Source organism: Chaetodon trifascialis, chromosome 1 (assembly GCF_039877785.1).
Source record: "Chaetodon trifascialis isolate fChaTrf1 chromosome 1, fChaTrf1.hap1, whole genome shotgun sequence".
NCBI lineage: Eukaryota > Metazoa > Chordata > Actinopteri > Chaetodontiformes > Chaetodontidae > Chaetodon > Chaetodon trifascialis.
This window is the reverse complement of record NC_092056.1, coordinates 1,371,732-1,398,683: the sequence shown is the minus strand read 5'-3', so window position 1 is coordinate 1,398,683 and position 26,952 is coordinate 1,371,732. Positions and strand designations below refer to the sequence as shown.

The window sequence follows — 26,952 nt, the reverse complement described above, 5'->3', positions numbered from 1 at the left end:
TAATGATTTAAAAACTCTAAATACATATTAGCCCAAATAAATAGAAAATGATTTGCTTTTTATTGTGTCTGACCGTGTCGACAGAAACAAAGTAATAACCGAAAAAACGCCTGTTTTATGAAAAAAATACAAAATGAGGAGGCTGCACCGGTACGGACCCTGTTCTATAATGATAAACCTTCAGATTTTGTAATTTAAGGACCTTTTTATTTTCATCCAAATTCCCAAGAATCAGCGCTGTAACGTATCAGAGCTGTTTGAACTTCATTGGACCAGTTTGAGCGCACTGGGATCAAACCAGTGCCGGCTGCATCGCGCGCTCACGCAGCGGCCGCCGTGACGTTCGGCTCCCTCCTGAGTTTGATCAGAGTATCAGCGTTAGATCAGATCCAGACCAGTGTGTCAGTACGTCAGTATCTGTGTGTAGTACTGTGTACCAGTGTGTACCAGTATCTCGCTGTACTCGCTGTGGGAGCTCCAGCACACCTCCCCCCCCCTCCCTGACGCTCCCCCCTCGGGGCTGAGGAGGATTTTTAGGTCAACTTTTCTGTTTCCTCCTCTCTCTCGCCCTCCTTCCTCCCATCCTCACTCCTCGCCGTCCCTGCCTGTGTGTGTTTGTGTGTGTTTACATTTGTTTGTGGCATGGGGGGGTCGTTTCATCGCCTGGTGCTCTCCAGCCTCCCTGTGTGGCTGACCTTGCGTTGTGTTTTTCGATGTATCCGCGGCCCTGATGGAGATTAGCATAAATTAATTGCTGTGCATGCAGATGGAGCACAAACAGGAGGCTCCGCTCCCTCTGAATCGGCCTTTATCTCGCTCCTCATCTAATTGGGGAGATCCGTAAAACGCTCTCCTCTGACGCTCCTTCTCTCGCGTTCATCGCCAACCACCAAGCGAGAATTAATTTTCACATTTCAAAGACTCGCCGGCACCAGCCTGCTGATCGAGGACTGGATGGGTGTCACAGTTAATGAGCTGCGTGTTAAAGGGAGCTCCTCTGCGTGGAGAGCCTCCTCTTCGTCGTTAATGGAGCGCCGGACTCTTCCTCAGCGTGAAGGAGTCCGCGGTGCGTCTGCAGGAAGCAGGCCGCTCAGGTGCGCGTGACGAGGCTCTGATCCGTGTGGTCATGTGACCTTTCCCTGATGAAGAAAACCAAACCAGCTGAAGCTCAGTGTGGATCGCAGGCTGATAGATCTTCTTCCTCTGAGCCACTGAGCTCCACTAAAAACACATCAGTGAGCCTCAGTCCCATACACACACTGCAGCACCAAACATGGATTCATCCGCCGCTGAAAGTAGTCCCGACAGACGCTCAGCCTCCTCCTGTGAGCTGCTGTCGGAGTAACACCACCTCTCTCCTCTAAAAGCTTTTCAGTCTGAATTTCTTCTCTTTGCTCGTTTTTAACAACACGTAAAGCTTTTAGTCGTCGGCTGAGTGACAGTCGCCGCAGCGTACAGCGGCGGGTTTAGCCCGGAGCGGCTTCGTCCATGTTCGCTCTCCCGCAGCCTGCTGTAGATCAAACAGCTAATTTTTAGCAACGCAACAGTTTTTAGCTTCACTCGGTTCCTGTTAATGAAACAACAAGTCCTCTGACCGCATCGTTAAACTGGGATTTGATGCTGTTAACGTTCTTGACGTTGCACAGATGTACGAACACAAACGACACCTTTACAACACGATGGGAAAGAACAGAGGCGGAAATTAGAAAGGAAGAAAATCAGCACGAAGCACTTTAATGGGTTCAGAGAGGACTGTGAAGTCGTCTGCTACGACCACGACAGTGAATGCAACGCCAGTAATGTCATCCCTCCTCTGTGTGTGTGTGTGTGTGTGTGTGTGTGTGTGTGTGTGTGTGTGTGTGTGTGTGTGTGTGTGTCTTCAAGCATATTTAATTATGATTTACTGTTTTCATTTTTCACTTCCAACAAAGCCAAATTGTCTACGGACAATTAAATCCCCGAGTCTTCAAATACATCAGCAGGCCTGTGTGCTTTTTGCTAAAAGAGTGTGTGTGTGTGTGTGTGTGTGTGTGTGTGTGTGTGTGTGTGTGTGTGTGTGTGTGTGTGTGTGTGTGTGTGTGTGTGTGTGTGTGTGTGTGAGAGGGAGAGAGAGAAAGAAAGAGGGAGATATGAAAAGTTAATGATTTGTAAATGAAAAATGGAAAAGCTCATGAAAAGAAGAAGAGAAATGATGCTAATGAATTTTGCAGCAGATGTGTGTGCGCGCACATGCATGCGTGCGTGCGTGTGCATGCGTGTGTGTGCGTGTGTGTGTGCGGTATACCGCTGACATGTCTGAACTATTCACAGACCTGAAGCCAGGATGCGGCTCGTGTCTGAGAGTTAGTAAATGCTAACAGGGATCTCTGCCTGCGTTAGCCACAGACGAGCTAACGTCCTGGACGGACAGTGGGGACAGAAAGCCTCCGCAGGCTGTCCTGCTCAGCGGCGTCGTCATATGGACGTCCAACATTTTCAACTGGACGCACTGTAAAGCTCCATAAAGCTGCAGATTAACATGATAAATGAAGTGAGACGCCAAAGATCAGGTCATACATCGTTATTAGAAAAAGGACCTGCTGATCTGCACACACGCGGGTTCGGGGCTTTGTGTGTACCTGTGTGTGTGTGTGTGTGTGTGTGTGTGTTGTGCAGTGTGTGCGGCAGCGCGTCTTTCTGCCTACTGATCTGACTTTGTGTGTGTCTAGATCGCGGTCGATCAGCGGAGCGTCCTCCGGCCTGTCCACCAGTCCTCTCAGCAGTCCCAGGGTAAGTCTCTGTCCTTCCCGTGCACTCGCTGGTTTCCCACAATGCACCTCACTGGCCAGCCTCTGCTGGCACGTTGTGACGCTCGCACACAGGTATCCATTCATCACAGCTCATACACACCACTGTGAGCTTCATCGCAGCCTGTCTGATGTACAGATGAGCCAATGAGATCGTCAAAGAGCCAAGTAGCAAGTCGTGACGTCAGGAACGGACCAATGAGCGCACCTTTACCTGAAAACATGAAGTCTGGGTTTGTTCTGCAGTTTAGTCCTTCAGCTCAGGGCGAGCAGAGCACAGGCTGTAAACAAACCCCAGTTAAACCAGTTATCTGAAACTGGCCCTGAAACTCCTCTAGAGCTAATAATAATCACTGAGCTGAACGCATGAGAAGCTAAGCTAGTGGTCAGAGTTCGGGTAACTTGTACCTTTGCAGCCACTTAGCTCGTAGCTAACGCTAACACAGTCTGATGCAGCGGCCTCCAGTCAAGGTCACCCGGCCTCCACGTGAGCGGCTCACTGTACGTCACAGAGCTTTAGATGAAGCGGGACCGGATCCATCGGAGGCCGAGCGGCGAGCTCCAGATGAGATCCGGTGATTTAATGTCCACGCAGACAGATTGGCATGCAGCCGCAGATTCAGCCGGAGCGTCGATCCGTCACTCGGGTAAAGAACAGAGAGGTGAACTGTGCAGCTGTCAGCAGCACGCTCGCTCTCATGCAGAAACCTTTCCTCCATCATGAACCTCATCGATTTATCACTCAGAGCACTTCTTATCTGCCCGACTGCTGATTTGTTGAACTTTTTAATGACGATTAAAGTCAGTGGATCTCATGCAAGAACGTTCTCTAAACCTCTTTCCTGTGAGGTTTCCTTCAGACTCCCTGGACCTGTGATATTTGAGTGTTAGCATACGCGACGCCCTCGTCGGGTTTGATCTCCGATGATGTTACTCGAGCGTAGCAAAGTCAGCAGTGTCAGAAGTTGCATTAAAGGACCAGAGAAATGAGAAGACGTCACTGTTAGCATTGTCCCTGCAGAGCTTACATGACTTCTAAGGTTCTTGCATGAGGTCCATGGAGTTAGCTTTGTGATTGGTTCGCTAACACTGAAACAACAGAGAGTTCGACCTCGTGTCCAGTCTTCACACACGCTCTGACTGACCTCAGGTCTGCTCTGCTGCTGCAGTTTGTCCAGCGGTGGCTTCACACCGTCCTGACCTGTCTGATCAGCGATCTGCTCATTCATTCCACAGCGTCGTGCATCAGCACTGTGCATGCCGTCCGGCTGCTCCCGGGTGGAGGGCGAAGCTACAGCTGTTAGCTTTCGAGCTGGTTCACTCGCTGGTAATTAGGGATGCACCGAAGTTCTGTCAGCTCAAACCCTGATTTTAAGGAAGTGGGAAGATGTGTCGCTGATGATCCTGTCGCCCTCTGATTTAGCTCCAAAGCTTCCAAACAAAAAGTTCATTTCATAACAATAAAAGCAGTGGACTCATTCTCAGTCAAACACCTGATAAAAATGTTTTAATGTGACTGTCGAGATGAAGGGAAGTTCAGTTTATCTACAGCCTGTAATTACCAGGTGTGGCCACAGTGGCCGCTGTTGAGTCAAAGTAACACAGGCCTCCATATTTGCTGCAGAGAAAGAGCTCGTTCATGTGTTTGTGGAGTAAAAGTTGAAAAGAGAAAAACAGGAAACTGGTGTTTTCCAGCTCTTCTGATCTCGGTGCATCCCTACTGTTAATGGGTCATGAATGCTCCACTGCTGCCTCCTGATTGGCTAATCACTGTGCTAATCGCATGTTCTGTTTTTCTTTCTTTCTTGCACTCTCACCACTTCCTGCCTGCTCCACCTCTCCACCCATCTGCCACGCTCCTGTGTTATTTCCTGCTCTGTGTGTGTTTTTATGGAATGAACCTTTATTGGGCTGCGCTGCTCCCCTGGCCGTGGCCTCGCTCTCTCATTGGCTGACATCATGCCTGATGGTGCATGACCAATCGCAGCCCAACCGACGGTTTTTCATCCCGCCCCAGTCCCCAGACCTGTGTCAGTCCCCCAACTGCAGCCCCACCCACTCCCCCGAGGTCCGCCTTAACGGGGTGGGGCCGCGCACGCCCAACTCCTACCAGCCAAAGATGGGGTCTCCCCTCATGCACCCCCGCACTCAGACCCTCCCCGCCAAGCCCAAAGTGTCTGAGAAGCCCCTGCAGACCACCAGGTCCAACCCCCTTCCCAACACAGCGCAGACCCCCACCACCCCCAAATCTGAGCCCTCCACGCCCAGCCAGCCTCTGGCTCCCTGCATACCCAACAGCCCCCGGGTGAGACGCCACCCCCCCCTCACCGTCCCCCCCAAGCTCTCCATCCCCCTCTCCCCCGTGCCTCCTATGTCGCCCCGCCGTCGCCACCACCTCCACCCTGACCACAACGGCAAATCTGTCCCCATCACGCAGGTGACTCCCCACCCCTCCCCCAGAGGGAGCCCTCTCCCCACCCCCAAAGGCACCCCGGTGCACACGCCCAAGGACAGCCCGACCGGCACGCCCAGCCCGACGCCGCCGCCCAGCCCCTCCATCGGGGGCATGCCCTGGAGGACACGCCTCAACTCCATCAAGAACAGCTTCCTGGGCTCGCCGCGCTTCCACCGCAGGAAAATGCAAGGTGGGAGGGGTGGGGGCGGGGTGGAGGCGGGGTGGGAGGGGTGGAGGCAGGGGGCGGGGTGGGATCCCTCTGGCTGTGCTTTATTCAGATCAGATCTCTGGGATATTATGTGACTCTTATCTGAGTGAGAATCGATGCAGCTCAGCTGTTTGTGCATCAAACTGCAGCTCAGAGCGACGATATGAATCATCTCTTTACTCTTAATGGAGCTTTTTAACGCTTCACCTGCTTCCAGCCTGATCAGGAGACCCAGCAGCCTCCGGCCGTGTCGCGTACGAGATACTGATCTCATTACAGCCAGTGGAAAATTTAGCGTTTGTCTGACGTTAGAGAGTTTTCCTGTAGCTGGTGTGATAGCGTGAAATCCCTCCAGACAAACTGAGCGGAGCCACGATGAGACCAGATGATCTCATTTACTCTGACAGCTTATATTTAGATCTTAACTCTGTGACCTCTGACCTTTATGTCCACAGTTCCCACCCAGGAGGACATGTCCAGTCTAACTCCAGACTCTTCTCCAGAGTGAGTAACGCTGCAGCGCGCCGCACCAGAGTCCGGCCAGAAAAAGGCCGTTTTAACAGACATCCTCTGCTTCAGTGTGCTAACCTGCAGTGCTGGAAACTGCTAACTGCTGGAAATTGTTTTGTGTTGTAATTCTGAGGATAATTGGAGAAAACAGTCAGTAATACAGGCTGAATAATAATACACAGTGAGAATGACATCATAAAAGATGAGCAGTACAAACACTGCAGCTGTTTGTTCATTTAATCAGCCAATCAGAAGCTAATTAGCTTAGCTGGACGTTTGTTCAGACTGAAGTTTGTCTTCTGTGACCTGGACAAGACTTTTCTGACTCTAAATAACTGTTTGAGCTCCTTCAAAACGTCCTTAGGTGGACGTTGTTGTGGACGAACCCAGCTGATGTCTGTCCTGTCTGTGTCCCCCTGCAGGCTGGCTAAGAAGTCCTGGTTTGGGAACTTCATCAACCTGGAGAAGGAGGAGCAGATCTTCATCGTGATCCGAGACAAACCTCTCAGCTCCATCAAGGCGGACATCGTCCACGCCTTCCTCTCCGTAAGTGTCCTCCTCTCACGTCCTTCGGTCTCAGCCTCCGTACGTCCTCTGCTCTCATCTTCTCTCGTTTCTGATGTTCCGTTTTAATCTTCTTTCAGTGATGAAGGAACGCTTTCCGAGACTTCAGTGTGACTTTATGTTTGTATTGTCAGTCCACGTGTCCTCCAGTGGACAGACATGTGCAGCAGACTGCTGTCTGTTCACGTCTCGCTGTCAACATCGACGTTGACGCTGGAAACATGGTGACGTGTTCAGATGCAACAGATCCAGCACAGCGCCTCCTCCTCCTCCCGTCTCTGTCTCTGTCTCTGTCTCTGTCTCTGTCTCTGTTGTCCACGCCGCCATCTTTACCGACACAGAAGCTGTTTCTCTGTGTTGTCTCCGACTCGGAGTCCGCTGACTGTGGCTGTCCTCTCTCAGATTCCCAGTCTCAGCCACAGCGTCATCTCTCAGACCAGTTTCCGGGCGGAGTACAAGTCCACAGCCGGTCCCACGGTTTTCCAGAAGCCGGTGAAGTTCCAGGTGGACATCACCTACACCGAGAGCACCAGCGCCACCAAGGACAACGGCATCTACTCCGTCACCTTCACCCTGCTGTCAGGTAAGAAGAGTCTTCTCATTCTCATTGGACAGTCGTTTCATGTTTGGACACACAGAAGGCAGTCTCAGGCAGCGTCCCTCGTCTTCATGATGCTCATTCATTAAAACTTCAGCTTTATGGAGAGTTTGGTTGTAAAAACCTCATCAGGTCCTTCATCACTCGCTCATCATCAGCCTCCATCATCAGGACAGGTGTCAGGTTTTAGAGAAAGGACTCCAGCTCTGCCTCAGAAGACGTCCTGTGTCCTAAACACAGCAATGTCCGCTCGACGCTGTAACCAAACCTAACGAAGCTGCGTCTCTTCCTCCTCAGGTCCCAGCCGACGTTTCAAGCGCGTGGTGGAGACCATCCAGGCCCAGCTGCTCAGCTCCAACGACCAGCCCGGCGTGCAGCCCCAGATCTCTGGTAAGTGGAGTCCCTCGCCACCCGCCCACGCCTATGCCCCCTTCCTCCTCCTCCTCCTCCTCCTCCTCCTCCTCACAGCCTCCCTCTTCCCTCCTGGCATCCTGGCACTCCTCACAGCACAGCCACGCCCGCGGCCCACCTCAGCTCGGCTCGGCTCGGCTCGGCACCGCTTTTAGCACACGACATCTCCACGCGCATGTCTCTGCTACATACCATGGCGTGCACGCACACACACGCGCACACACACACACACACACACACAGGACACGGTCCAGGTTTTCAGGGAGCTCTGCGGCGCCGATTGCAGCAGCTGCACATCAGAGTGTAATTCATCCTCGGCTGACTCAGCAGAAACGCAGCCGCTCGGGATGTTTGCGTCCGCACGTGTGGACGAGCTGCTGCAGTCCAACATTTCGGCGTTTGTGTGTGGACGAGTGAGAGAAGTGTCCAGGTTTAGGATTCATTCACACTTTTTAGCATAAAGCGCCACATAAACACACAAACCCGTGAAATGTGCTGGATGTGATCGGATGTTTTGGGCTGCCTATAGAGAGACGGACGCTTCTGAAATATGGAAGAAAAGAAAGAGTGACTGTGTGTCCTCCAGTTGTCTCTGTCTCTTCTGTTTGTCCCTGTGACGCCGTGGTGTTTCTGTCCATCTGTAGTTATTTACTTGATAATGGTCCCCTCTAGTGGTGAGTCAGGGCGACTACAACCGTCCGTCACACTGCTCCACCACAGTGAGCTCGACCTGCAGTTTGGACTTTTTAATATTTATTAACAAGAATATTAAATTCATAACTGAAGTCCTGACCTTTGACCTCCAGACAGACAGTGACTCCAGAACAACAAACGCAGCAGCAGAAAGGCTTATCTTCGTTAGCTCAACACTTCCTGCATGTGTTTCTCAGTTAAATATATTCTGATTTTCTAACTTTATTGTCAAACAGCCACAGGAAACGTTGACAGGCGGCTTGTGTTTCTCGTCACTTTAAGGTGAAGCTGGCTTCACCCCCCAGCGGCCATCTGCTCGATGCTGAACTCAAACTAAACCCAGACTCCAGCTGCAGACGGTGGATGGAAGCTCGGGATGTTCGATGTCGGACTTTTCCGACACGCTGCAGATTCTCATATATGCACATATTTTTCCCACCGATGACGTTATTATCTCTCCTCTTATTGGCAGACAGAAAATTCAGTGCTTTTCAAAATAAGAGCACTGCTGCTGACAGCTTCTCGTTGAGGGTCCTGTGGTTAAACTCCGTTCCGCCTGTTCTGTGAGTCGCTGTTTAGCTGGAAAAGCTCCAACGACAGAAAGTCCAAACTATCTTTTAAACACGGTGAACCAGTGGGACCAGTCTGGCCAGTCACTGCCACAGATGGGAACTGTTATCACTGTATGCACCTCAGTCACCCCCACTGTGTGGATGTGCTAATAACCCACATCTCCACCTGTCTGCTGTGTCTCTGCGTCCTCTGGCCTGCCTTCATCCACCCTGCTTCTCGTCATTCACAGCTTCACTCTGACGCCGCTGGGATGGACTGAATGACTCGCATGCTGAATGAAGCCGCTCCAGAACCGCACACATGCGCCGCCTGGCCTCTGGGCGCCAGACGGCGTGTGTGCTGCTGGTTCTGGGTCAGCTGAGATGAAAGCATGTGTTGTGTTTGCTGATCTGCTGCCTCAGAAATCTGCATGTTGGATGAAACTGAACGCTAACAGCTCTGAACCTGATGGTCTGTGTGTGTGTGTGTGTGTGTGTGTGTGTGTGTGTGTGTGTGTGTGTGTGTGTGTGTGTGTGTGTGTGTGTGTGTGTGTGTGTGTGTGTGTGTGTGTGTGTGTGTGTGTGTGTGTGTGTGTGTGTGTGGATGCAGCAGCAGATGAGCTTCAAAGGGTCGCGTCTTCCACAGTCAGTGTTCAGCCTCCCACAGTCTCCTGAACTTTTCCTGTCACGTGTCAGACTGACAGATGTGCATCAGTAGCATTAGCTGCTAGCCCAAAGCTAACTCAAACGCTGCTGTCTGGAGTCTCAGCCCAAACCTCCAACCTTAAGTTGGTCAGTTTAATCGGTTTCTGGTTGGCAGTCGTTCGGTTAACGTCCTCTCCACAAACCGTCTGTGACGAAGCGTCGGCGAGCGGTCCTGAGTGGATGTTTTGTGAGTGAAGAAGCTCCAGAGAGCAGATATATGTTTCAATTGAGCAGCACCACAGTCTGGGACTACTAATCGATTTGAGACTCACATTTCTGTACACATTTTATTTATCTTTGTTTTATTCACTGTAGAAAAGAATTTTGAAACAAAGATGTTTATTGTCAGATAAAAAAAAACTTTAATATGTTGCAAATCTGAAAAGCTGTTTAATAAACATATGCTTAAAGGCATTTAAACTCAGAATTTTGACGCCAATATTTCCACTTTTACTGCAAATGAGCATCAGCTCCAAATATCGGTTATCGGCCTCCTCGACTACTAACAATCGGTATTGGTATCGGCCCTGAAAAAAACATATTGGTCGATTTCTAGTCAGAACTCTGCAGGACTTTTTGACCTGTAGACAAACCGTCAGATTTAACGAGTCAAACGTGGGAATAATAAGAGGAGGGCAGGATGAAGGACGTCCGTCCACTCAGAGCTCGTCAGACGGAAACAGCAGCTCTGGAGCTGAGCGATGGCCGTGTGTGGACTGACCCTTTGAACTGGTGCTGAGGAGAGCTGCTGCTGTTTGATGATGGTGATGATGATGATGATGATGATGATGATGATGATGATGAAGATGAAGCACTGGGCCTCAGTGAGCCGCTTGGTGTTTCTCACACTGTCCTCTGCTCTCAGATGGCTCTCAGCGCTCTTTGCCCAGTAAATCCTCCAAGCGTGGTAAGACCAGAGCGGCCGGAGCGGCCGGCAGACACTTAACTCTGGCTTTTAACACACGGCACCGTCCTGGAGGCCTGCCCCCCCCACACCCTGTCTGCACTAACACGAGTGTGTGTGTGTGTGTGTGTGTGTGTGTGTGTGTGTGTGTGTGTGTGTGTGTGTGTGTGAGCTGCTGAGATGTGCAAAGAGTGAAGTTTGTTAGCGAACAAGATCACAGCAATAAAATCAATAAGCGTCTCATCAGTCCACTGATCATGTGATTAAAATGACCTTCATGTCCAAAGATGATGAAGAATGTTTGATAACTGATCGATGAAGCTCTGATTCACACGTCACAGCAGGATGAGACAGATTTATTCATCACGTCCTCGATGATAAAAAGTAAAAAAATTGAGAAGAAATCCTCTAAAATCCATCAAGTCATCGTCCCTCACACGAAGAAGCAGCAGCTTATTTCAGGTTTTTAGGGACAATTTGTGTGTGTGTGTGTGTGTGTGTGTGTGTGTGTGTGTGTGTGTGTGTGTCCTAACTGACCTGAGTAACCCTCTGCATGGTAAAGCCTGACCAGGTTGTCCCCCCTCCCTGCTCATAAACTTTCCATATTCACTGAACGAGGCGTCAGGCGGCAGAAACGCCCGCATGGCGGTGACGAAGAGGAGCGGCGGTAAGTCATCACACCAACACGCGCCCGGGCGGGACGAAGGGCCGCCCTGTCTGAACACTAACCCTGACTGTGGATTAACGTGTGCACCGTGCTGGTCGTTGCATGTCCTCTCCACCCATGACTGTTTGAAAGCACTGACGAGCTTCGTCCTAACAGATGGATGCTGGGTGTTGTTGTGATGGATGTTGATGATGAAGGTGAGCCAACGGGAGCTTTGAAGACTCCGAGACGTGAGCAGATTTCTGCGTTAAAAGAGGAGCGAGGAGGTGAAACCAACAGGAAACAGGAAGTTAGCATGAGCTTTTAGAGGCAGCGACGTTAGCTGTTAGCTAGCAGCGCTGCTAGCCTCAACACTAAGCTTTAGCCGTTAGCCAGTTAGCCTGACCTGCACACCGAGCTGTGCTGATCAGTTTACTGTGAATAAATAGAAATACTTGAAGTGAATATACTTCTGGTGTATTTTTGAGTTCTGGCTCGAGGTGAACGTCTTTCAGTCTGAGCGCCGCCTCAAACTCTCGATCTACTTCCTGTGCAGCTTTTAAATGTAGCTTTGCGCTCCTGAACTGAGCCCGCTGAGCCGCCGTCCTCTCGTCTGGCAGCGCTCTGCTCCTCCTCGCCGCCTCCTGTCGGTCTGTCTTCCCGCCTCCCGGCGGCTCTCCTCCTCAGCAGAGGAAACTGAGACTCGGGCCTCGCGCTCATGTTAAGTCTCTGTTTGAGACGTGGCGCCTCCTCTCCCTCCCTGACCAAACCCTCCCCCTGCCCCCCCCCGCCCCCCCGGCCTCAGAGTCTCCTTTCCTCCAGCTCCGCTCCTGCTCTCACCCCTCCATCACCTCCTCCTCTCCTCCCGTTAACCTCATTGCTCATCTGTTGTTTGTTCTCTCTCTCTGTTTCTTCTTTTCTTCCCATCTGTGTAGGCAGCCCGTTGAGTAACTTCTTTGACGTAATTAAACAGCTTTTTTCAGACGAGAAGAACATCCAAGCGTCCCACCCCCCCGGCGCCCCCGCCACGCCTAGCTCCCCCGCCAAGCATGCCCCCAGCAGCAAGCCCAACCAGCCCCTGCCCAATGACTCTAAATGCCCCCCCGGCGGCAAAGACAAAACAAAGACGGCCGCCGGCAGCAGGACGCAGGAACAACCTTAAGGAGCGGTAGCTGTGCATGAGTAGAGACGGCGTTTCGGGTCCCGGCGGCGGACAGACGCCGCCGACTTCGCCCTTTAGCTACGACTGAAACCCACTTTTTGCCAATAACTTTTGTACTGTCTGACGGGAATGGCTTTCAGTTTAACAGTATTTTACAATAAGTAGCAGATGTAGCTTTGTTGTCCCCGCCTTCTGTCCCTCTGTGTCCTCGGGGGTCTTTCGGTGGGTGTCTGTCCTCCTCACGTGTGTGACGGCTTGACTTGTCTCTGCCACCAGGGATCATCCATAATAACTATTAACCTCGGCGGCTCCTCCAGACCTGCCACCGCCAAGAGAGTCCCAAACCGAAGAAGAGACAGAGGGCCCCCCCTTACCCGCCTCACCTCACAGCCCCCCCCCCAGCAGACCAAACACAGACACGTCTCAGAAGAGTTGTAAAAAGAAAAAAAGCCTTAAGACAGTGATGTTTGTCAATCTGCACACACACACAAACACACACACTCCTCTTCCTCCCACATGTACATAAGAACACACACACACACACACACACACACACACACACACACACACACACACACACACACACACACACACACACACTCTGTATTCAAACATGGCTTCTCTCTGCGGGATGTAGTGACTTGCACACAAACAGGAAGTGGCGGCGGACGGACGGACGGACTCTGGCCGGATTGTACTTCTTCTTCATGTCGTCTTTCTTTGTGAACGACAGGATTTGGAAGCTCGCTCTGTGATGGGGGGGGCAGGGGGTTGGGGGGGTGGGGGGCGGTGTTACATAAATGAATGATCTATTCTGTTGTACAGATGAAAAAATGTTCCGTATGTACAAAACGTGTAGTCGTGACTTTCTGTTCCAGACCTGTCGCCATGTTTTGTGTTCGTGCGCCGGCCTGCTCACAGCCGAACGGTCCCATCAGTTCGTTCCAATGGAATCGCCTCGACCAATGAGAAGCCGCCGCCTGCGCAGCGCTGAACTTGACGGGGCCGTAGCGCTGCAGAAAGTTAGCTGTTAGCTTGTTAGCATAAATGAATGCTCACTGCTGTGCCGCTGTTAGCACGGCGGTGCGCTCACAGTTAGCGAGCCCGCTAGCTGTGAGGAAACAGGAAGCAGAACGAGCGCTAACATTTGGCCGTCCGTCCCCGTCCGGCTGTGACCAGGCCGTCCACCAAATGTCTCCTTTTCCTTTTGCACTTTTGACGAGTGAACAGATCTGGGTTCAGTTCCACCATTTTTAATTTTCACTCTGATTTTTTTTTTTTTTTTTTTTTTACAATATTGAACTGCTGTGTATATTTTTGTACTTTATTGTATTTTGCCATTTTTTTGTTATTAATTTATTCTCCGTTATTTATATGAGAGATGTAGAGAATGTTTCTTAAGGTCAAATTATTTAAGATATTTTTGTCATGTTTAAGTTATTGATCACTGAAGCGTTCGTCCTCTTTTCGCCCACAGAAATCTTGTAATATACGTTGGAAAATGATTTACTGTAATTTAAGAATGTAGACGTAGCCTCTCCGAGAGGAACAGACCCTTCGTTGATAACCGTCGGCTCCTTCCTCCCCTCGTGTGCGATGACTCAGATCTCACCAAACTTTCTGTAAATAAGCCGAGTTTTCCGACAAGCTTATTTAAAAAACGAGGGGATTCCTTCTCTTAGCTTCGACCTCGTGCGCTTGTTTGCATGTTCAGCATTCGTCTTTTCTTTGCATGTCGTCGTTGGAATTGTTCTCCCGTCCCCTTTTTCTCTCCACTCTTTATGTATTTCCGTTCTTTATGTGCGTTTCTTTGGGTTTGATTCTTTTTGGACCTTTTGGGTTTCCTTCGCCGTCCTCTCGCCCCCTCCCCTCTTCTCTCGTACTGTGTACTCACAGTAACCGTGCAATGCATCCTCCTTACTCATTCTCTCGAAGAGGGAGCTCTCTACCGGTCGGCCGGGTGGGCGTTGGGTTATCAGAGAGAAAATTAAAGCAATACCTTTCATTGTTCGCTTTCCTCTTTTTCTACTGGGGGAATCCAGAGCACACAGAACGGACTCGGAGCGCTACTTCAGAGCAGGATAACCACTGGCAATGTATTCCCTTGTGATGTTACTGTGAACAACTTCAGTGCTAAAGGAAATAAATCTGTTGACTTTGGAGCTGGTGCTCGTTTCTGGGGGTTATTGAGACGTTTATTCACAGAAATATGAACATGTTTGACTGGTGGTCTGCGTGCAGATGTCTTCTCTGTGAAGGCAGTTATCCACCAGAGCCAGCTGAAGCTGTATGAGGGACAGTCGGTGTCCACAGTTTGGCAGGTTTGTCCATTTATTCTAATGTCCTGAAGACCAAAACCAGAGCCGACATGTCCCTCTGCTCTCATGTTAGCCACTAACGTTAGCATCCCCAGCTAATACAGCTGCCTACCAACAGGAGAAACCAAAGGCAGAGTTAGCTTAGCGTTAGCTCATTAGCATGATTTTGTTTTACACATAAGGAAAAGAATCAGTCAGAAAACGTTTTATTGCAAAGTACGATTTTAGACATACGAGGAATTTGTTTTGCTGAAGTTGGCGCATGACAGATCTATTAAAAAATACTATTACCAGAAGCACAGTCTGTTTTTTCAGTTCAAACATAAATTAAAACAACGCGCACCAACACACAGAGGCAGCCGTCCGCGGCGCCATCTTGGATTTCGAAAAGCCCTCTGAGGACGACTGTCACCTTGCATTAAACGAACCAATCACATCCTCCTCACATCTTCATGTCCCGCCTCTGTGCTGCTTGGCCCGGTGTTTTTTTAAAATGAGACTTTTATTTCCAGGTCGTACACTAACGAGCCTTCACTGTGCTGCTGCTCTTACGTTTCCACGTCTTGTTCGTGGTTCATCAGCTCATTTGTGTTCTGAACCTCTAAGTTTTAGCCTCTTAGCTCCGTCAGCTAATTAGCCAGAGCTAACAAACGCTAACATCATGTGAAAAGTTAGACTGTAAACTGAGCACAGATTGACGACAGGAACTAAAATGACTTTAAACCACCAGCGTAGCTCAAAGCACCTTAAAATGTTTTTCCCCACATCATATTTACTAATTTTTTTATTGTACAGACTGAATGCTGTTTGAAAGCTTCTCCACAGACCAGCAGCTCTCAGCTCTCACAGACCAGCAGCTCTCAGCTCACAGTCACCTTCCTAAACGACAGATCTACAGATATTAACTGAACTACAAACAGAGTTTCAGGCTCAGGTGTGTCAGAACATCTGACCCGACCTGATCTTTACAGGTAAAACATGAGATCTGATCAACCGTGAAACCTCCATAACACTGATAACTGATCAGAGCAGTGATTGATTTCAAAAAGAAATGATAAGAGCATCAATGACGTCAAAGAAACTGAAGCCTCGTTCAATTTCCAGTGAAAAATGTCACCTGATGACTGACGTCTTTGGTCGATCATGGCTTGTGTCCGGATCAATAAATCGGATCAATGACCGCCTGTTCTGTGTCCTACTCTTCCTCACAAGACGAAGGTAAAAACAGTTTATGGCTTCTTTCTCAAACTCAAAGCGGTGTGTCTGAACGCCGTCGAGACATCAACCTGCTCCGTCCTCTACCCCCGACACGCAGCGTGGAGGACGGACAGTCTGTGGACCAGCGCGGCCTCCAGAACCCTCAGCAGGACCGGCGGGTCCCTGTCCCGGGCGCTCGTCCCCGGGCAGAGCGCCTCCCGACCCGCGGCGCCCAGCAGCAGGCGGTGGAAGTCCTCCCGGTCCAGGAGCCGGTCCATGTTCTGCAGGAAGAATCCTTCACAAAACCTGCAGAGTTCAGCTGCTCCGAGGCGCTGAAAGAGAGAGACGGATGAGCTGCAGACAGAAGACACGTCCTCGTGAGCACGAGCAGGAAGAAGAAACCAGACGAGAGGATTTCAGCGCTCTGAAGCGTCGTCGTACCTGCGCCGTCAGGTAGACGCTGACGGCGGCGTCCACCGTCAGACTCTGGGACAGCTTCATCTCACAGCTTCTCTGCAGACCTCTGAGCTGGAAGTACGAGGCGGCGGGCAGCAGCTGAAGGACAGACAGAGACGTCGAGAAGAGCCGCAAATATTTCAGAAGTCAGAGGAAGACGAGAAGGAAACAGGAATTGACTGATGTGAGCGTGAGTGCGGTGCGGCGCGCTGGTCTCACGGTGGCGCTGTGGGACTGTCAGACGTCCTGATCTGGTTGTAATTAGAAACAAGGAGCAGGCGAAGCGTCCACTGATGGAGCTTCATACAGGCTGAAATATCAGCGTCGCAATGATCTGACAGGTGGACGCAGACGTCTGCACCTGCGGCAGGTGAGTGCTTTTACCTTCGTGGCCTCAGAGTGTGAGACGGTCAGTCCCTCTGTCCCCCCGCAGTACAGAGACTTCATCATCATCTGCAGAGGAAAACACACGTCAGCATCCACCCGCTGACGGAGCAAAGGTCACACCAGAGGACAGACGGCGAGCGCGTCCTACCTGGAAGGTGCTGTAGGTCATGTGACTGACGTGGATGACGTCGTCGGGGGAGTCGCAGAGCATCTGTCGAAAGCTGACGTCAGAGCAGAGAGCGACGTTTAGGACGCATTTTGAATGTGTTTCTTTAAAAGTTTAAAGAACACTCTGGTCAGCTGAGATGAAGATGAGACACTGCGTTTCTTCCTCATCATGACTTCTTTTTTTTAATCTTAAGTTTTGTCTATCAGAACGTAATATTTTAAGAATGACAATAAGTCGGATCAGACCGTTCAGACGCCGACAGCAGCAGCACCCGGTGAGCGAAGAACGGACGGCCGTCCACCACGAACGTCACGTCCGACATCTCCCGGTTGTTCAGGAAGTGAATATCTGAGGACAGACGAGCAGGCGTCCTTCAGGTGTTCATCCTCAGCGGAAGGTCACATGACTCCGGCGGTGGCTTACCTAGCTGCGTGGACAGAGCGACGTCCACGGGCGGGACGGGAGGAACGGGAACGCCGCCGTAGCAGTGAGACAACACGGACGCCAGCCGCTTGGTTATCACGTAGTCCTGCAGAGGAAGAGGGACAGGAAGTCCAGACGGAGGCTCAGAGCCTGAAGACACACTCAGAGACTCAGAGACTCAAAGACCCAGAGACTGAAGACAGACTCAGAGACTGACAGCTGTCACTAATAAAAACTAAAGATATCCACTCAGGTTGCAGACAGAAGACATGTTTCAGGAGGACTGATGAAGACGTCGCTCGGCGCCGCAGACACAGAGGGACACTCAGCCGTACCTTGCTGCTCTCTAACATGCTGAACATGAGCGGGACGCCTGTGGAGACGAGCTCGGGGCCGTAGTCCTCCGTCCTGATGGAGGGGAACTCTGCGAGGAGGGAGACGGTGGCTTTGTCCCTGCACAGCTGCTGGGCTCTGTGGAGAGACTGCAGCCAGGTGTGCAGCCTCCAGGGGACACCTGGACGCAGCAGCAGAGGGACAGTTGGACAGCTGGACTAGACTATGTGTTTCCATATAAACGTGTGACGTGATTGGTTTAGATTTCAATCAACCAATCAAAGCATGACGCGGACTCTCCGTCTCACCCATCTCTCTGAGCTCCATGCTAACGTCCAGGTAGCCGTGCTCTGCGCTGTAATAGGCCGCCTGCTGCAGGGCCTTCATGCGGGCCCTACACAGTCTGGGAACTGGACTCGGGGAGTCTGCAGCTTTTGCGTCGCGGTCGGGCTCCTCCACGCCTTCGGCCAGGATCTCCTCCAGGGACAGGATGTCCTCCTTCCTGTGCTGTGGCTGCAGCAGCAGCCTCCTGAGGACGTTCCTGGAGACGAAAACAAAAAGGCTTGAATGAGGCGAGCCGGCATCCTGATCCACGTCACAGGAGAAACACCTGCAGGATCCTGGACTTCAGGTGTGCACCTGTGTGAGCGCCTGAAGCTCCAGCTCACCTGTGAGGCTGAGCCGCCCTCTGCTTCAAAGATCAGAGCGACGTTCTACAGGTGCAGCGCTGCATGCAGATGATTGACAGGAGGCCTGTCTCACCTTTTTATAACACTGGTTTTGAAGAACAGTCCTACGGACAAACATTACTTTAAAGGTGGGACAAACGTCTCACCTGTGTCCGTGTGCTGCAGCGTAGCTGAAGCAGTTCATGTCCTCGCACAGCGGTGAGTTCCCATGATGCACTCTGAGCAGAGGGTCGGCTCCGTGCGACAGCAGCAAGCTGACCATCTCGTAGTAGCCTGAGAAGATGAAGACGGTGAACACACGCAGGCGTCGATGTGACCAAACGCGCTCAGGTGTTCAGTAAGCAGGTACCTGCAGCAGCAGCCAGCTGCAGCGGCGTCTCGGCCGAGCTCTCCTGGCCGTCCAGCAGGGCTCCTCCCTCCACGTCAGCTCCGGCCTCCAGCAGCAGCTGAGGAGACGACGCCGTTGGAGACAGTTTAGCCGAGCGTCTTCTATCGAGCCGCCATGTTTGAACCTGACGTGTGTCAGCACTCACCTGAGCCACAGACAGGTGACTGTGCAGCACGGCGAACGTCAGCGCCACCCAGCGCCGAGTGCCGGGGTGAACCGAGGGGTGTCTGCCAGAGCAGCCTGGGACCTGCATGCATGCACGCACACACACACACACACACACACACGCACGTTTCCATTGACGATCTTGTCCCCGTAAGGAAGGCGAGTTCCCACAATGCAACTGCTCTAACCAGCTGTGACCTGGGCTCTCCAGCTGAGTCGGCAGCTGCGTGTTTACCTGCAGGTCCAGGTGAGCTCCAGCTTCTATGAGCATCTGCACCAGAGCTTCATCTCCGGCGGCTGAGGAGTACATCAGAGGAGTCATCCCCTGCAGGAGCAGAGCGTCAAACCTTCGGATCAGCCGCTCGCACAAACATACGTCAAAATAACCCGTGAGCAGGAGGCCACGCCCCTCACCTGGTCGTCCGTGGCGTTCACCCCCTCGTCCCCCAGCAGCCGCGTGGCCTGATGGACCAGATCTGCTCGGCCGCACGACAGCATCCTGAAGCCCAAACCCAGCCGGAACTTCGCCGAAGCAGCTTCAGCGTCCACACACCTCCAGGACTGGAAGCAGCACTCGGACCTGCAGGCAGACAGAAGCTCAGCCTGGTTCTGCATCATCAGACGCTCTGAGTCACGCACGTGCTGCCGACTGGCTGCCGATTGGCTCCTCACTTCAGCTGTCTGGGCTCACAGTCCAATCCCGGGAGGAGCTGCCTGGCCGTCTGTCTGACATCATCGCTGTCCACCAATAGGCTGCGGCGATGTTCGGCGTGCACCACGGCGACGCGGATCCACTCCATGAGAGGAGGGAGGAGCAGGAACGGCCTGGAGGAGGCGCAGAAGCCGTCGTTCATCCTGTTTCTGCTCGCTCTGATTAACTCTGTGAGTCTTTCACAGATTTTTCAGGATTTTTTAATCCAGTAAATTGTTTGACTGTTTAGATTCATGGAGTCTGAATAAAGTTTGATTCTTTTCATAAAAACATTAAATCTGAAATCCATCTTTCTCTATTTTTTTAACCAAACACACTCAAAGCTGGAGGAAAAAATAAAATCAGTGATGATGATGATGATAATAATAATAATCATCATCATCATCATCATCATCAGGTGTTTTTCCCAGCATTCATCAGCGGGTCAGATTTGCTCTGCTGTCACGTCTGAAGCTGATGAAGACTCTGAGCTGCAGCTGAAAGATGAAGAAACACAGTGAGTCAACTGAGTTTTTTTAAAGGTTTCACACCAAACCTGAAGCTGTTCATCCTCCATTCTGCCGCCGACACACACACACACACACACACACACACACACACACACACACACACACACACACACACACACACACACACACACACACACACACACACACACACACACACACACACACACACACACACACACACACACACACACACACCTCTCTCTGCTCAGCTCCATGCTCGGAGGCTCCAGGTTTGGATTTTCCAGCGACTCCATCTGTGGGCTGGACAGGAAGTAGTAGAGCGTCCGCAGGGCGTCGGGGGCCCAGGATACCGACATCTGATTGGCCGAGCGGGCCGGGCTGTCGGACGGGCTCGAGCTGCGCAGACGCTGCATGTGACGCATCGCTCGAGACACCAGATCACCTGCAGGAGGAGCAGAAGGTGAAGATCACGTGACCGCTGTCGTCCAATGAGCACGAGCGCTTTAACTCTGAGCGACAGCTGTGACTGTGAGCGTTGTCCTGGCTAACGCTGTTAGCACAGCTCCACGCGTGAGCTAATAAACATGATTTCATGAGCGACCATTTCTCTTTCTTTAAAACAGGCTGTTTGCAGATGATGTCGCTCTTTTGTTGTGGTGCGAGCTGCAGATGGAGGACAGGAAGTGATTTTCTGCACTATAAACGCTCAAAAAGCTGATGTTTTGAACCAAGAAACCACGAGGAGCTTTTATCGTGTTTCGTAAACCGTCTGCGGTCGCGAGGAGGCGAGGCGGCTAACGGTGGAAATGGTGCGACATTAGCTTTGGTTTTAAATCTAAATTAAGCAGCTACGAGCAACGTGACAAATACTTGTTAAATCAGCGTTAGCGGTTTCACATCAGCTGAACGTAAATATCGTACATTTAATAAACGACAGTCATCTGGAGCGCTTTGGGCCGAGGGCGTGGACCCAACCGCTAACAGGAAGTCGCTCAGTTCAGGTATAAAATGGCTCCTCTTCATCACATAAAGGTCACATCCAACATATGTTCTGATTGTTTGTACCTTTCTCTCATAATTTCATCTAAACCTGGACTGTCCTCCATCGTGTCCACAGTGGTTTCCACTTCTTGCCCTCCGCCTGCGTTTCATGTCACAAACCAGTTCAGACAAAAATCTCTTCAGTAAACAGAAATAATCTAAATTCACTCAGTGAAACACAGACCACGGCGAGCTGAAGTCATCAGACGGGCGAAGGAACAGACGTCTTTTATTCTCTCTGCGTAACGAGTGTTCAGATAACGAGCTACGGTGGCCTGGAGGGTGTGAAGGTGCCCTTGTTTTCTGGATACAAGCCACAGTTTGTTATGTAACCGAGGGGGAGCTGGCAGCGTCTAACGATGTGTCCCAGGAGGCCGACACACTTTAAACACACACACACACACACACGCACACACACACACACACTTACTGAGCTCGGCGATGCTGCCCACACAGGTGGCGAGGAGAGCCTGCTCCAGCGTTCGCAGCTCCAGCTGGATGTAGGCGTCCTCCCTGCTCTCCATCGAGTCCTCGGGAACCTTGGTGTACGGGCTGACATGGGCTGGCAGCGACAGCTCACCTGAAAACACACACACACACACACACACACACACACACACACACACACACACACAGGTCGCTCCATCACTTTGGTGGATGAAATTTGCATAAATCGATCAATAAATACGATCAAAGCATCCAAAGTTTCAAATCACTCCTGCAGCGTTAGCGTCTCAATGCACAGCTGATGTTTATTATGAGTGCAGATAATCAGATGTCTGCATGTGCTAACAGTGCTAATGGTGCTAACTGTGCTAACTGTGCTAACAGTGCTAATGGTGCTAACTGTGCTAACTGTGCTAACGACTGAGCACATGGAGGGACAATGGAGACGAGCTCTGTGTCATTTGAGACGTCTCTGGTGGTGTTTGGGTGCTTTTTTCACTGGAAACCACTGAAACTGCTGTGAGTCCAAGTCTCTGATAGTCAAAACACACACACACACACACACACACACACACACACACACACACACACACACACACACACACACACACACACACACACACACACACACACACACACACACGTCCATTGTGGCCTGCTGAATCGGGTATTTGCTGACTCCTGATCTTCCCACAATGGAAACAGCTTCAGCGAGGACAAAAACACTGAAGCCTCGAGCAGCAGATGCATAAGAGGGATTCAACCTCAACTGCTCATCATGTGTGAAAACACTCTCTTCTTCTTCATCATCATCATCATCATCATCTGACCCTCGGCTTCATGCCGCTGTCTCCTTCCTGTCAGCTCGATGTGTGCAAACAAAACTGATGTTTTAACACTGAACCAAGAAGGATTTTGTGAAGGCCGGCCCGCGGAGAGCCGACCTCGAGCCGTCTGTTTCACACAGGATCGAACAGCTTCATCGCTCGGCCTGGAAAACACTCCGGCCGTCTGAAAGTGGGCTTTTGTGTGGAAGAAAGAAGCGAGTGTGTCAGATAATTGATGCAGATTGCTGAGCTGAACAAGCATCTATTCATGAGTCCACAACAGGAGACCAGTCTGCAGCGGACAAAGCACAAATCACTGTTCTCTAATGCTACCTGTGACACACACACGCACACACACACACACGCACGCACACACACCTCAGCTCTAACACTGGCTGCTTACATCCAGAGTCATGAGTGATTAAGTCATTTCCTTTGACTCTCCTCTGTGTGTGTGTGTGTGTGTGTGTGTGTGTGTGTGTGTGTGTGTGTGTGTGTGTGGCTGAATAAAAACATGACGCTTAACGACCCCCAAGTCTGCAACTGCATCCTCAGTGTGTGTGTGTGTGTGTGTGTGTGTGTGTGTGTGTGTGTGTGTGTGTGTGTGCGCCAAATGAAAACAGAAGCACAGTCACCGTACCTGCAAACAGCAGCTCTTTTCTGCTGCGTGGTATAATGCTGCAAGTGTTTGGCTGAGACAACACAACCACAGAGCCAAGGTGTGTGTGTGTGTGTGTGTGTGTGTGTGTGTGTGTGTGTGTGTGTGTGTGTGTGTGTGCTGGAGGTCAAGACCACCTCAGCAGAGTCTAAACTGAGACCAAGAGAGCAAACAGAGTCCTGATCTCGATCAGAACTGACGTGTTGTTCATGCACTGAGCTTCACAGAGCAGCAGAGCTGAAAATGTCAAAAATAAATAAATAAATAAATAAATAAAAAGTATGATTTTTTGTGTTTTATCAAGTCACATCAGTAAAAACCTGATGTGTAAGAGTAAAGCCTGAGCAGACACGGGGACAAACGGGCCGTGATGCAGGACCATGATACTTCGACAGGCCGTCTTCATCCTTCAGCCGCTGCGGCAGGCGTGGACGAGGTCGAGGTCGGTCAGGACGAAAGACAAAAGCGTCCTCTGCCGAACAGAAAGCCGTCAGCACGATTTCAGGCCGAGCGACTGAAGAGAAACGAGGCCGTCGACCCAAAGACCACACGCAGAAGAGGTCGAGCTGGAGTCAACAAAGTCTTCACAGAGCTCCCGGGGTCATGTCACGCAGGCGGGCAGAATTGGCGGGAAGACGCTGTTTTGTTAGCGTAATCTGGTTAAAACCTGTGGGCGGGACGTCTGGACGCTGTGGACACAGTCGGCTTCACAGACCTGAACACAGAGCCACTGACGACAGAGCGGAGGCCGATCACGTCTGTGTGGACGCCCAGAAAGGCCTCCTGAGACGGACGTCCGTTAATCAAAGAGGCGCGAGAATCATTAACCTCAAATCAATGTTCAGTTTCTTCATCAGACGAGAAACAACTGCAGCCTCCTCCTCCTCCTGATTATGAAGGACAGATGGAGATAACATCATGTGACGTTTGAGGCACACACAGAGTGTAGGATTACTCGCTGCTTCCTCTCTAATCTGAGCTCTGAGCACTGAACGTGGCGAGCTGAGGGCGACGACCACATGACGAGCAGCGGACAGAGGCCACGGCGGCGGTTTGTTCGGCCGAGCCGGCGTGAACCTCGCGCCTGCAGCCCGAGCGGGAATGAGAGCTCCTTTGTGTCGCCTGTGGGGGTCAGAGGTCAACAACACTCGCTCGTTTACTGCACCCGCTACTTCCTGTTCGCTCTCGTGGGAGAGGGATATCCCAGCATGCACTGGGCTGGAGGCTGAGAGGTGTTTTGGATTTCTACAGATGCATTTTCCTTTTTTATAAACAACGTTTTCTCTGATGTTTCACCAAAACAATCAGGTCCTTTGAGTTCAATCACGTCACACCGGCTTCCTCAACCGGCGGAGTTCAGCTCTGAAACGCCGTCTCGGCTCTGTGGAGTCTGCACCAGCTTCCTGCCGCAGTCCAGAGGCGTGCAGGTGAGGCCGACAGGTGAGCCGACGTCGCCCACAGGTGTGACGACGTCACGTTCATTCTGTTATTCAGAGCAGGACGTGTCTCTCTCACCCAGTCAGTGTCCCAGAGGGCGTCTCACTGCAGACGTTTATCAGAGACCATCTTTCACTTCCGTGTCCGTTATTACCCAAAATGCCCTTTTCCTGTCTGAGGGGTTTCCCGTCACATCCTCCAGGGTTTGCCAGACTTCTTGACCTGCTGTTAATTATCTGCTATTATCAGTTTGAAGGGATTTAGTCTTCAGCTCTGTGGGGAGCAGAGCAGCTCTTCCAGGGTGGGGTCAGTCCCCCCCCCCAGCCTCACAGCAGCTTTCACTGACTTTACATTTAAACACAAGCTGCAGCAGGAGTCAAAGAGGGACGACAGGACAGGACCGGGACGCTTCTCCTGTGGCTCCTGTCAGACTCGGACACATCCAGTCACATGTGGATTCAAACACACGTGTTTTCTGGCCGATGGACCGTGAGTGTTTTCACTGAGGGACATGTGACATTTCACACAACATATTTCTCCCACCAGAAGCGTGTCTCTGTGTCTCTGCGTCTCTGTGTCTCTGTGTCTCTGCAATCAAAGCTAAAATCTGAGTAAAGTTTCTCCTAAAGTCATAAAACCAACACTGGTCTAAAGTGCTGATCTGCACTTTCATATGAACAGTTTGTAAAGTTCAAGCTGTAAGTTTAAGTTTATTTATCCGAAAATAAGATAAAAATGAGTGTAATTCAATTTTAAATGATGTGAAATAGATGTGAGCAGATCCAAGTGCTGGAATGTGACTGAGCTCGTATCTCCAGATGTGCTGATGTTAAGGATGAAGTTTTCCTTTAAAGAAATTGTGTTGAGGTACTTGAACTCACCGTTGGCATTTTTGCCGCAGATCAGATGCTCGTAGACCTGCAGGAGTCCCCACAGCTCCGCGTCGTTGTTGACGGCTCCCTCCAGCAGCTCCACGGTCACCGGGCAGCAGGTGAGCCCGCCGACCCGCTCCTCCTCCTCCTCCGCGGTCAGCCTCGCCGCCTGCAGCGCCCGTCCGACCACCTCCTCCATCAAACTCTCCACGCTGGCCGCCAGGCAGACGGCGGCGTACTCGTGAACGCGCACCGACACGCGTGTTTCCACCATCCACCTGAAGAAGCGGCCCACGGAGAGAGTCAGCCCGCAGCGAGACGACTTGCTCCGCTGACGCGCGTCGTCCCCGGAGCTCATGCAGTGCAGGGAAACCGCCTTCACCGCGGAGGAGATGCACTTCTCGGCCAAACCCCAGCTCAGCACCAGCCTCACTGCGCTCTGGACCTCCAGACGCGTGCACCGCCTGTGGAGCTCACTCAGCCGCTGCGCCTCCCGGGAGACCCGCACCAGCGCCCTCCGGAGCACAACGGACAGCCGGTGGACAGCCTCTCCGGTGAAAGACGCATCCGAACCGGCGACTCGACCCACGACTTCCCACAGCTCCTGCTCGGTCCAGGGATAGTCCTCCAGCTCGGGCAGGCAGGGGCACTTCGCCAGGATGTCCGCCGCGTCCTCCGGCAGCGTGCTCACCGTGTCCCAGCTGCCGTTCCTGCTGTACAGGGAGCCGGCGTGCTGCCACCAGGTACCCCGGTGTGGAGTGCACGAGTGCGCCTGAGACTGCGCCGACCTCCCGGAGGAGGACAGGCTGAGGGACGGGCACGGATCCCCGGGCACATAGCCTGAATCCAGGCTCAGGTCCTCCAGGGCTTTCACCAAAACTCCGCTGGACATGATGCAGAGGGACTCCTTCTACGCTCTGAACACTGCGCACAGCGGACAAGTTTTCCATTAAATCCAACTTTGCGCTCAGTTTGAGGACGGACCTCTCAACTGAAAGTGCACGCGGACCAATCAGATGCAGCAGCCAGTGAGCGCGCAGGTGAGTTTACTGTCGCTCAGCAGCGCCTCCCTGCGGCCGCAGCGCGGAACTGCGGACAAAAACCCACAAACTGAGGATGTGTTTGTGCTCCAGAAGCAAACTTCAGGTCATGGATTTCAAAATAAAAGCATACAACAAGGGTCGCTTTGTTTTTTTAGCAAAGCAAATGTTAAACCAACAAACATAAAGGGTAATATTACCTGTATTAAACTAGCTGTAGTTGCTTTAAGGTCATTGTCATGTTTTGTATCATATAAAGCCATTTCTACTTCAGTGTCATGGTAATTAACAAACCAATCAATTTCTTTTTATTTTAAATTGCATTTTATACAATAAATGAAATAATCCCACATTTGGGAAGTGTCAAATTCTTACCAAGAGCTAACAGCTAACTAACTGAGTGAATGAGTGTGGATGCACGGTCATGTCTGTCCATTATGCTAACGTTAGCTTAAAGATTAGCTAAGCATAAAGTCACCGCTCACGCTGAGAAAACGCGACAAAACCACATATTAAGTGTTTGAACTGTTTGTTTGAGATATAACATGTTAATCAGTGAACTTTAAAGGTGTTTTTACCTTTGAACAGAGCCTGACTCGCTGTTTGTTTCCACTCTTTGTGCTAATCTAACATGAAGCTAACTGCCTCCTAGCTGTAGCGCACAGTTAACTGTGCTGCCTTCAATGGTGTAGGTTTTTTCAAACTTTTACCAATTTTCATTTCCTAATAA

General features: G+C 51.3%; 2 protein-coding genes across 15 annotated transcripts in view; one reads left to right on the top strand and one right to left on the bottom strand.

Annotated features, from left to right (window-relative positions):
* The window catches only part of LOC139332249 (serine/threonine-protein kinase BRSK2-like), a 95,852-nt gene extending 81,499 nt beyond the window's left edge, over positions 1-14,353 (top strand). For 4 of the 14 annotated variants that reach the window (XM_070964113.1, XM_070964087.1, XM_070964105.1 and 1 more), the window contains 8 exons: positions 2,709-2,769; positions 5,224-5,431; positions 5,905-5,953; positions 6,382-6,505; positions 6,926-7,106; positions 7,419-7,511; positions 10,347-10,388; positions 11,967-14,353. In XM_070964113.1, the coding sequence (XP_070820214.1) occupies positions 2,709-2,769; positions 5,224-5,431; positions 5,905-5,953; positions 6,382-6,505; positions 6,926-7,106; positions 7,419-7,511; positions 10,347-10,388; positions 11,967-12,193 (985 nt within the window). In that variant the 3' untranslated portion in view covers positions 12,194-14,353. Of the gene's footprint in view, positions 1-2,708; positions 2,770-4,773; positions 5,432-5,904; positions 5,954-6,381; positions 6,506-6,925; positions 7,107-7,418; positions 7,512-10,346; positions 10,389-11,966 lie in introns of all 14 variants that reach the window. The other 10 variants (XM_070964058.1, XM_070964018.1, XM_070964047.1 and 7 more) reach the window with 5 other exon arrangements.
* Positions 14,354-15,657: 1,304 nt separating this feature from the next.
* LOC139328528 (ankyrin repeat and BTB/POZ domain-containing protein 2-like) lies at positions 15,658-26,074 on the bottom strand. Its single transcript, XM_070958275.1, has 17 exons — positions 25,192-26,074; positions 21,372-21,521; positions 20,135-20,342; positions 19,391-19,543; positions 19,133-19,298; positions 18,954-19,043; positions 18,699-18,800; positions 18,515-18,611; positions 18,312-18,438; positions 17,785-18,017; positions 17,479-17,657; positions 17,144-17,249; positions 16,966-17,068; positions 16,700-16,772; positions 16,549-16,617; positions 16,150-16,263; positions 15,658-16,040 (listed from the first exon to the last, which is right to left on the bottom strand). Exons 1-17 carry the CDS (start codon positions 26,072-26,074, stop codon positions 15,810-15,812), a joined length of 3,084 nt encoding a protein of 1,027 aa, XP_070814376.1. The 3' UTR covers positions 15,658-15,809.
* Between the last annotated feature and the right edge of the window lie 878 nt (positions 26,075-26,952).